At 32.2% G+C, this 11,921-nt stretch overlaps 1 protein-coding gene across 2 annotated transcripts in view; it reads left to right on the top strand.

Annotated features, from left to right (window-relative positions):
* LOC107724987 (methyl-CpG-binding domain protein 3-like) overlaps positions 1-11,828 on the top strand; it is a 12,828-nt gene extending 1,000 nt beyond the window's left edge. For both annotated transcript variants that reach the window (XM_016534102.1, XM_016534101.1), the window contains exons 2-7: positions 1,179-1,335; positions 2,798-2,935; positions 3,755-3,845; positions 3,950-4,127; positions 8,168-8,314; positions 11,009-11,828. In XM_016534102.1, coding sequence (XP_016389588.1) covers positions 1,179-1,335; positions 2,798-2,935; positions 3,755-3,845; positions 3,950-4,127; positions 8,168-8,312 — 709 coding nt within the window. In that variant the 3' untranslated portion in view covers positions 8,313-8,314; positions 11,009-11,828. The remainder of the gene's footprint in view (positions 1-1,178; positions 1,336-2,797; positions 2,936-3,754; positions 3,846-3,949; positions 4,128-8,167; positions 8,315-11,008) is intronic.
* Positions 11,829-11,921: the final 93 nt, after the last annotated feature.

Raw genomic sequence — 11,921 nt, 5'->3', positions numbered from 1 at the left:
TATATATATATATGTATATATATATATATATATATATGCATACATACACACTGCTGTTCAAAAGTTTGGGATCAGTAAGATTTGTAATGTGTTTTAAAGAAGTCTCTTCTGCTCATCAAGGCTATATTTATTTGACCAAAAATAGAGGGAAAAAAACTATTATTGTGAATCTATTTTAATATATTGTAAACTGTAATTTATTTCTGTGATGCACAGCTGTATTTTCAGCATCATTACTCCAGTCTTCAGTGTCACATGATCTTCAGAAATCATTCTAATATGCTGATTTATTATCAATGTTGGAAACCGTTTTGCTGCTTAATATATATATATATATTTGGAACCTGTGATGCTTGTTTTAGGATTCTTTGATGAATAAAAAGTTTAAAAATTGTAACAACAAAAGTTAAATAGAAAGCTTTTGTAACAATATACACTACCGTTCAAAAGTTTGGGGTTAGCAATTTTTTTCTTATTTATTTTATTTAATTTTTTTAAAGAAATTAATGCTTTTATCCAGTAAGAATGTGTTAAATTGATAAAAAAATGCTAATAAAGACTTTATATTGTTAGAAAATATTTCTATTTTAATAATTTTTATTTTGAATCCTGAAAAAAGTATCACAGGTTCCAAAAAAAAATATTAAGCAGCAAAACTGTTTCCAACATTGATAATAAATCAGCATATTAGAATGATTTCTGAAGATCATGTGACACTGAAGACTGGAGTAATGATGCTGAAAATACAGCTGCGCATCACAGAAATAAATTATTATTTTAAAGTATATTAAAATATAAAACCAGTATTTTAAATGGTAATAATATTTCACAATATTACAGTTTTTTTTCTGTATTTCTGATCAAATAAATGCAGCCATCATGAGCAGAAGAAACTTCTTTAAAACACATTACAAATCTTACTGATCCCAAACTTTTGAACAGCAGCGTGTGTGTATATATATATATGTGTATGTATATTTATTTATTTATTAGTATAATTGTTTTTATTATATTTGTAACATGCAAAATGTTAATGTATATCTATCTTTCTTGTTTAACACTAGAATTAATTGTAAAACATGGATTTGTTGGGTTGTAGCTGACTGGTTATGCAGTGGAAGTGCAGTTGTCATTCTGGACAATAAGGAATATTTCTTGATCTTTCATTTCCTTCTTAGTCCAACAGGGAAGAAGTTTCGGAGTAAACCACAGCTGGCCCGATATCTGGGAAACTCCATGGATCTCAGCTCCTTTGATTTCCGCACAGGAAAGCTGCTTATGAGCAAACTGCATAAGAACAGGCAGCGGATTCACCACGATCACAGTCAGAGCAAGGTAAACGCGTCTGACTGAATGAAGCGCTCTGCAGTTTTTGCTTTCTGCATTGTGCTGTTGGTAGGGATATGCCGGTATCAAATTCTCATGTTGCGATTAATTGCTAATGCTTTTATTACGGTATACGGTATTATCACGATATTGAAATTTAGTTTAAAAAAAAGTGCTGTCATAATACAGTATAACAGGTTTAATAACTTTTTTCTTATAACAAAAATAACTGAACATTTAAATGCAATAAAGCAATACAGAAAAATGTATAAAGTTAAAAGTTTTACACAGATTAAAGTGCAAAAGAACTATAAAGACCAATAGGTATCACTTTACAATAAGACCTCATTAGTTAACCTTAGTTAATGCATTAACATTCACAATGAGCAATAGCTACATTTGCTACAGAAGTTACTAATCTTTGTAAATAAAATAAAGTCTTAGTTCATGTTAGCTCATTAAATAATACAGTTGCAACTCTCGATTTTAACATCCTGTTATTAAATATTGGAATACCTAAGATTAATGAATGTTCAGAAGAATTTTTCATTGGCAGTTTATGTTAACTAATGAATTAACTAATGTTAACTAATGAAGCCCTAATGTAAAGCGTGACCGAACAATAAAGAATCAAAACACTTTCAAACAATATCTAGGGAATGTTGTAGTCCAGATTAAAATGTAAAAAAAAAGTTTGAAAATAAATAGCCTATTAAGTCTAAATATTAAGTATATTTAATAAGTATTTGGCGCTGTGATGAACATCATAGCAAATACACAAATCTGAATGGCTGTTTAAATCATTTAAACACGATTCAGAAACAGAAAGTAGTGCAGCTGCTTTGTTTACAGGGTTTCCGGGGTAACGGCTGCATTTAAATGAATTATTATTATTATTATTATTTCTGCAGTTTAGCGCCATCTGCTGTCAGAGAGTGAAAGTGCGCTTTCATCCATTAACAGGTGCGAGCGTATGCAGAGTTTCTATTTAGGCTATAACACGTGTTTGCAGCGTTGAGCAACGCAGTGCTGAAATTTGCGTGCTCATGAATCCTTTCATTATAACACACCAATTGTAGACATTATGAAAGATTGATTATGCATATATTTATTGTGTTATAACAGAGATTTGAGAGATTGCGATGAACGGAGATGTCTTTTAGAGATTATAAATGCAGCGCTCTTTGCTGGCATTCTGCCAAACCATGCACGCAGCAGCCGCTTGCTTTAGTTAAAAATAACAGTGTTCTGTGAATGTTGATGCTTTAATAACAAATATTTATCGGGAGCGTGTATGCTGGGATTTCATTAGTTTAATGGAGAAAAAAGTAACGTTACTAATTAGTTTTGAAATAAAGTAATCAGAACAGTAACGTGATTACTTTTAAAAGGAGTAATCAGTCATTTGATTACATTTTCAGAGTAACTTGCCCAACACTGGTAATGTTTTTGTCCGGATGCCTGTTTTCAGGGTAAACCTGATCTGAACACGTCACTGCCGGTCCGACAGACGGCGTCCATCTTTAAACAGCCCGTCACCAAGGTCACAAATCACCCCAGCAACAAGGTTAAAACAGACCCTCAGAAAGCTGTCGAGCAGCCCAGACAGGTGAACATCACATCTGCTGCAGCTGTTTACAAAGGAAATATATATTCAAAAACTTTGGGGTCGGTAAGATTTTTATAATGGTTTTTGAAAGAGTCTCTTCTGCTTACCAAGGCTGCATTTATTTGATTAAAAAAAAAAAAAAAGTAAAATTTTAAATTATTATTATATTTTAAAACAGCTGTTTTCTATGTGAATATCTGTTAAACTGTAATTTATTTCTGTGATGCGCAGCTGAATTTTCAGCATCATTACTCCAGTCTTCAGTGTCACATGATCTTCAGAAATCATTCTAATATGCTGATTTGCTGCTCAAGAAACATTTCTGATTATTATCAATGTTGAAAACAGTTGTGCTGCACAGTATTCACAGATGAATAGAAAGTTCAAAAGAACAAATAGAATCTTTTGTAACATTATAAATGTCTTTACTACGGAAGCCCGTTTCTGCCACAGGATAAACAAAAAATAAAAAGGTAATTGAGACTTTTTATCTTGCAATTTTTCTCAGAATTGCAAAAAAAAAAAAAGATTGTGAGATATAAAGTTGCAATTACCTTTTTTTAAAAAAAAAATTCTTTTTTTATCCTGTGGTGGAAGCAGGCTTCCATACTTTGTCACTTTTGATAAATTTAATGTGTCCTAGCTAAATAAAAATATTTCTTAAAGCAAAAAAACACACCTTACTGACCCCAAACTTTACTAATAATGACTGCAGCTGTCAAGCTCCAAAAAGATAAAAAAGAACCATAAAACATCAGTCCAGTCAATTAGTTCCTGTGATGCAAACATGAAATCATTTTTGGTCTGTTTATTTCCCAGCTGTTCTGGGAGAAAAAGCTGAGTGGACTCAACACTTACGATATCGCAGAGGAGCTGGTGAAGACCATGGATCTTCCTAAAGGATTGCAAGGTGAGCATGGAGGAGCAGCTCTCATACACACTGAATGAAATGAAATGGTTAGACTGAATACTGCAGTGTTGGGGTTGTAAGCTGTGTGATGTTTGAATGGGCAGGTGTGGGTCCGGGTTACACGGGTAACACGCTGCTGTCGGCTCTAGCGAGCGCCCTGCACACCAGCTCGGCTCCCATCACGGGTCAGCTGTCCGCCGCGGTGGAGAAGAACCCCGGAGTCTGGCTCAACACCACACAGCCTCTGTGCAAAGCCTTCATGGTGACGGATGAAGACATCAGGTACGAGCTGACACTCCACAGCGTTTGTAGTGAAGCAGAGCTGTCCAGTCCAGCAGAGTTTAGCTCTAGACTAGGGCTGACGATTTTGGAAAATAATCGAATTGCGATTTTTTTTTTTTTAACCAATATTGCGATTGCGATTTAATATGCAATAATTTTTTTAAAGCTCTTTATGTTCCACACCTCTTTACTCTCGCGTGTCACGTGACCGAGTGTAATCGCAGCCTCTACGATTGAAAAATCGCTTTTTTTCATATCGCGATATTATCGCAAATGCAATTAATCGTTCAGCCCTACTCTAGACCTAATTAAACCAGCTGATCACGGTCTGCAGGATCACTAGAAACTCCCAAGCAGGCGTGTTGAAGCTAAACTGTGCAGGAAAGTGGGCCTTAAGGAGAAGCTTTGTCATATATGACCCTGGACAACAAAACCAGTCATAAGGGTACATTTTTAATATGTACATCTGAAAGCTGAATAAATAAGCTTTCCATTGATGTATGGTTTGTTAGGATAGGACAATATTTGGCCGAGATACAACTATTTGAAAATCTGGAATCTGAGGGTGCAAAAAAAATCCTATGACGTGTCCCTGTTTGCGTACAGGGACATAAAACCTTTAAATCAACCTTTAAATCAGTATTTTTACAGTGTGGTATTAGTGCTTTATACATTATGAGGTAAAGGATCTTAATACTTCATCCACAAAAATATTTAATGAGGTTAACTTAACGTTATCCTCCTTGTGGTCAGTCTGCACAAGATCAACAAGCGTGTTTGCTTTGCGACCCCTTTAAATACAAGATAAGCATTCGATCTACGTCAGAGCGTCCACGAATCTTTCTACAGCGTTGTTGGCAGGGCGGCCAGAGCGATTTTTGACGCTTTCGACGGCGGCGGTGTGAACGCACCGTTAGCAATGCATATTACTAATCAAAAATTAAGTTTTGATATATTTACGGTAGGAAATTGACTAAATATCTTCATGGAACATGATCTTTACTTAATATCCTAATGATTTTTGGCATAAAAGAAAAATCTATAATTTTGACCCATACAATGTATTGTTGGCTATTGCTACAAATATACCCCAGCGACTTAAGACTGCTTTTGTGCTCCAGGGTCATATATTAGGATGTTTTTTTCCTTTCTAAGGTTAACGTGTCTGATTCTTACAGTAAAACAGGCTGTTTTTTACTGCTGAGTCTTTTAAAACATCTGTATAAACGCCATCATTACATGTGACGTGAGAAACCGCTCTCTTCTGTGAGTTTAATGTCACATCCAGTGCAGGTTATAACTTCCCTATCATTCAATAACAGTCTCTGATTCGTAAAACACATTTTCATTCTTCTGCTATTTAGGAATAAACTCATTTTGATGTGTGTTGATTTTTTTCTGTCTAACCTAGGGTTATTATTGTTTACGAAAACCAAATTCAGAAAAAAATTATTAATATTTCAGCTAGTCTAATAAAATAAGCTGTTTTATCAAATAATTTTAACTTATTTTATTTGTTTATTTTAGCAACATTCCTAATTTTCATTGGGTTTAATTTGAAGTGCTAAAATAATGAAAACTAAACTACAACTAAATAAAAATTAGTAAAAACTATATAGACAAAAAAAAGTTTAATTTGAAGTGCTAAAATAATGAAAACTAAATAAAAATTAGTAAAAACTATATAGACAAAGTTTAATTTGAAGTGCTAAAATAATAAAAACTAAACTACAACTAAATAAAAATTAATAAAAACTATATAGACAAAAAAGTTTAATTTGAAGTGCTAAAATAATGAAAACTAATCTACAACTAAATAAAAATATATAGACAAAAAAAAGTTTAATCAGAAGTGCTAATATAATGAAAACTACACTACAACTAAATAAAAATATATTTAAAACAGGCTGTTTTTTACTGCTGAGTCTTTTAAAACATCTGTATAAACGCCATCATTACATGTGACGTGAGAAACCGCTCTCTTCTGTGAGTTTAATGTCACATCCAGTGCAGGTTATAACTTCCCTATCATTCAATAACAGTCTCTGATTCGTAAAACACATTTTCATTCTTCTGCTATTTAGGAATAAACTCATTTTGATGTGTGTTGATTTTTTTCTGTCTAACCTAGGGTTATTATTGTTTACGAAAACCAAATTCAGAAAAAAATTATTAATATTTCAGCTAGTCTAATAAAATAAGCTGTTTTATCAAATAATTTTAACTTATTTTATTTGTTTATTTTAGCAACATTCCTAATTTTAGTTTAATTTGAAGTGCTAAAATAAAATAATGAAAACTACAACTAAATAAAAATTAGTAAAAACTATATAGACAAAAAAAAGTTTAATCAGAAGTGCTAATATAATGAAAACTACACTACAACTAAATAAAAATATATTAAAAAAACTATATAGACACAACAAAAATCAAAGTTTAGTTTAATTTGAAGAACTAAAATAATGAAAATTAAACAACTAAATAAAAATGAATAAAAACTATATAGACAAAAACAGTTTAGTTCAATTTGAAGTACTAAATAAAAATTAATTTAAAAAATATATAGACAAAAACAGTTCAATTTGAAGTGCTAAAATAATGAAAACTACAACTAGATAAAAAAGAATAAACTATATAGACAAATAAGTTTAATCTGAAGTGCTAATATAATGAAAACTAAACTACAACCAAATAAAAATATATATTAAAAAACGATATAGACACAACAAAAATCAAAGTTTCGTTTAATTTGAAAAACTAAAATAATGAAAACTAAACCACTAAATAAAAATGAATAAAAACTATAGACAAAAACAGTTTAGTTCAATTTGAAGTACTAAATAAAAATTAATAAAAAAATATATACAAATTCAGAAAAAAATTATTAATATTTCAGCTAGTCTAATAAAATAAGCTGTTTTATCAAATAATTTTAACTTATTTTATTTGTTTATTTTAGCAACATTCCTAATTTTCATTGGGTTTAATTTGAAGTGCTAAAATAATGAAAACTAAACTACAACTAAATAAAAATTAGTAAAAACTATATAGACAAAAAAAAGTTTAATCAGAAGTGCTAATATAATGAAAACTACACTACAACTAAATAAAAATATATTTAAAAAACTATATAGACACAACAAAAATCAAAGTTTAGTTTAATTTGAAGAACTAAAATAATGAAAACTAAACCACTAAATAAAAATGAATAAAAACTATATAGACAAAAACAGTTTAGTTCAATTTGAAGTACTAAATAAAAATTAATTTAAAAAATATAATCAGAAGTGCTAATATAATGAAAACTACACTACAACTAAATAAAAATATATTAAAAAAACTATATAGACACAACAAAAATCAAAGTTTAGTTTAATTTGAAGAACTAAAATAATGAAAACTAAACCACTAAATAAAAATGAATAAAAACTATATAGACAAAAACAGTTTAGTTCAATTTGAAGTACTAAATAAAAATTTATAAAAAATATATAGACAAAAACAGTTTAGTTCAATTTGAAGTACTAAATAAAAATTTATAAAAAATATATAGACAAAAACAGTTTAGTTCAATTTGAAGTACTAAATAAAAATTTATAAAAAATATATAGACAAAAACAGTTTAGTTTAATTTGAAGTGCTAAAATAATGAAAACCAAACTACGACTAAATAAAAAAATAATAAAAACTATATAGATGACAAAAAACAGTTTAATTTGAAGTACTAAAATAACTTAAACTAAAGAAAAAAATTAAGTGTAGACAAAAAAACTAAAAAAAATTTTTACGAAAACACAACAAAATTACTAATATTTCAACTCAAATTTAAGTGAAAACAGAAAATATTAAAATAAAAAATAAAGTGTAATACAGATTATTAATAGTATATCAATAATAGTGGTTCCTGCAGTTTTGGGCTAGGAAGGATGTTTTGAGCTCCAGTATGTTACAGTAGAATAATGAGCACTAATCTCAGATGCTGTTTGATGAAGATGACAGATATTCGAATGCTTGATTGAAATGCACTGCATCGTCCACAGGAAGCAGGAAGATCTGGTGTATAGCGTGAGGAAGAGGCTGGAGGAAGCACTCATGGCAGACATGCTCGCACACATGGAGGAAGCCTCCAGCGAGGCCAGATCTCTGAAGGAAGAGTCCACCGACGAGGAAACTGAGTCTGTATAGCTGTAAGAGAAAACAAACCAGACTAATGGATGATTCTTCATTTAGCGAGGGGGATGAAAAATAATTCCTTTCAGTTTGTATCGACCTATATATATATATAATCATTTTATTAAATTATATTAACATCTCTTTAACTACTTTCTTACTTTTACTACTATTTTTGAGTGATTGTAGAAATGTATAGTTTGCTGTCATTTTTCAGTTTAGGGCATTTGGGACTTAAATGCATAAAATATTAAGCAAAAATCTAATTTGCAATTATGCTTAGAACTAGGGCTGTTCGATTCCGAAATTTTTAAGGATTAAGGAATCTATAATCTCACCATGATTGCAGGATAAAGGTCGTAGAAAGTATCCTTCTCATAATATGAAGCTTTATTTGTAAAAAATAAAATAAAAATGACAATACATAAATTGTAATTTTGTCTGCTTTGCTCGTGAAATTAGTCATAGCCCACAGCTCAGCAGGGACATGCGTTTATCGCATGAATTAAACAAGACATGAAGTGTCTAAAATAAATGTGCACAGTTCAGCTGAATGATGACGTTTACTTTGACTGTAAGTTATGCTTTGCACAATATTAACAAACTGTACACTGAAACAAAATAACCAGAACATTAATAACTGATAGAGCTCGTGGTTTATCTGTCAATCAGATGCGCTCTCGGCCTCTGATCTATGCTCGTCACGTTTTCTTTTATAATTATCAGTGGCTGATAGAAATGTTTTAAAAAAAATAGTATTTTAGATGGTAATAAGATCAAGACCCTCAATGGTAATAAAAATATAAAAATGAAAATAATCTTTTATTTCACAATAAAAAAATTTTCACAAAAAAAAGCCGTAATTACGGCTTTTAGCGAGCATGAGGGAGGTGAATGTGCTTCTCAAACGGAAGGCTGCATCCTAAAATTCAGATGATCTCCGTACCGACTCCTTTTCTTTCAGTTTATTTTCGTGAATTTAAATGTGTGCAGCCTTCCGTTTGAGAGGCACCCATAGATGAGCTTTGTTGAACTGAAAAAGGCTCTGAATGAGGAGTCGATTCCCCTTGACTCTCGATTGCCAACGCCTCGGAATCGAGGAATCGATTCTTTTTGGAATGATTCCCAGCCCTACTTAGAACAAAAGAAGCCTATTTTTAATTCATTTGGTATTTGTGTACTGTAAAATTATGATTTTTTTTTTTCCTGTTTTTTATTATTTGTTAAATCATGATTGTCTCTAACATCATTTTTACATGTAATATCTTGGAAATAATGCACTAGTAATACATTTTGGTTTGTGGTAACTGGTACAAATAAGGTGCTCAATTTTTCCTGGTTTTGCGATATTAAGTGTATTAAATATCAGGAAAATCCACTTTGCAATTATCTGCAAAACAAACCTATTATTAGTTAATTTGGTATACGTGTATACAGAATTTATGTATTTTTATTTTTTATTATTAAAGGGGTCATATGATGCGATTTCAAGTTTTCCTTTCTCTTTGGAGTGTTACAAGCTGATTGTGCATAGATAAGATCCCTGAAGTTGCAAAGACTAAAGTCTCAAAACCAAAGAGATATTCTTTATCAAAGTTAAGACTCTGCCACGCCCCCCTAAAACGGCTCGTTCTAACACGCCCCCACATATCTACCTCACTATGTGGAAATATTAGCATAATGCGGCCCAAATGTTCACGCAAAGAAAGAAGGCGTGATTTCAGTAACCGCAGTTAGTGTTGAAGCAGCATGTCAGGGAGACGCTGTGTGTTTCAGTGCGAAAGCAAAAGCACTTTATTTGGCCTTCCGAAAGTAGATGCATTTAGGAATCTTTAAGATCACTTACAACAGAACAGCAATGCATTTTATGACCGACCGTTTCGTGAACCTAGGAGAGGAGGTAATTCTGACTTTGCTATGACAATCTGGCGCTTCTGAATCAGCTACTGTTTTGTTATTAGTTTAAGTATTTGCTATTGACTGTTCAAATGCGGAGTTTTGCGCATCGTGTGTGTGAGTGTGAGAGAGAGAGAGAGAGAGAGGGTCACATTATCACAGTGGAGTCAGCTGTCTTAACCGTGGCTTGTGTACTGCAAACACATACCAGCTTCATCACTGTGTCTGTCACGCGACTCTGTTCCCCTTTCGGGCTCTGTCTTTACATTTATTTTGAAAGATGAAGCTCGCGATTATGGTAAGGGGCGTTACATTTCCGACGAGTGCTTGCGGTGTTCGGCCAATCACAATGCACTGGGTCAGCTGGCCAATCAGAGCAGACTGCGCTTGTCAGAAGGAGGGACTTTGTAGAAAACGAAGCGTTTGAGAGAGGCGGGGCATAGAGGACCTACAATAATGTACAGTATTTGAAAAATAATGTGTTTTTTGAACATTAAAGCATGTCAACGTATTCTGTTACACCAAATACACAAAATAATGATCTTTAAAAAGCATCATATGACCCCTTTAATATATTTTATTTTAAATTATTATTATTATTATTGTTGTTTTTATTTCTTTCCCCAATGCTGCTGTCGTTACCCTCACATCCAGCGTTTCAGAAAACAAATTGTGAACCAGTGCAACCCTGCTTCAAACTAAAATGTCAAGGCTGTGATCAGATCTTCATTCAAGGACATGTAATGAAGATCTCAGCATGGATGAAAGATCTGGTTTGAGTTTGATTGTAATGCTGTTCATCTCTGTGTCTGCAGGGATGAGAACGACCTGGACGATGGTTTTCTTCCTCCCCAAACCCAAAGACGCACTCAGACTTGAGCTGATTTCTATGCAGAAACCCACCCGCTCTCCTGCCTTTCTTCTCCAACTCTACTGTGAATGTTTGTTTGACTAACATTTCAAGCAGTTTTATAAAACCAAATTCACTTTTTTCCTAGCTTTAACTTGTTTGAAGTGGATTTGCTCTATTTTTGTACAGTGCGTTTAAAGTTTGGCTCCATCATGTCCATGAGATTTGGGTTTTCCAGCATAACGCAGAGGGTTTGAGTGAGTTTGACACAATATATTTCCTGTATGTATGACAAGTCCAGTTTTTTTTTTTTTTTTTTCAGACGTCGTAAGCTAATTTCAAATCAAGAAAGTTTTACACAAATTCGTTTTTTTTATATATACACATACAAACGAAATGCCATGTTGTTATGACTTGGTTATGGAAATAATCTACTAGTAGTACATATTGGTTTGTGATGGCTGGTACAAATAAGGTGCTCAATTCTTCCTGGTTCCTTAATATTTTAGCTTTTGTTACAGTGCTATTGAGCGTAGACATAAGCTCTTACATTGGTGCTTTCAGGTTTTTGTATTCGTGAATCTATCAATGCATAGCTGATATCTTTGAATATTAAAAGAAATGGATAGTTTTACAATATTTCTGGAGATATTTTTCAGTGACATGAGATTGGATCAAGCTGTTTGTGTTGCTGCATGTATGTTTATCATTATGGACTGAACGCTTACAGTACAGAGATCTGCATGATGCATCTGTTTATCCAGTGTTTGGTCAGTCAGTAGATGGCTTGTTTTTCATTTACACTAATTCTTCACACACCCATGATTAAACTGAGTAGATGATTGACTCAAACCCTGATTTTTTTTTTTTTTTTTTTG

Source organism: Sinocyclocheilus rhinocerous, unplaced genomic scaffold (genome assembly GCF_001515625.1).
Source record: "Sinocyclocheilus rhinocerous isolate Xijiao unplaced genomic scaffold, SAMN03320098_v1.1 scaffold2019, whole genome shotgun sequence".
Taxonomy (NCBI): Eukaryota; Metazoa; Chordata; class Actinopteri; order Cypriniformes; family Cyprinidae; genus Sinocyclocheilus; species Sinocyclocheilus rhinocerous.
This window is presented reverse-complemented; position numbering and strand designations above follow the sequence as displayed.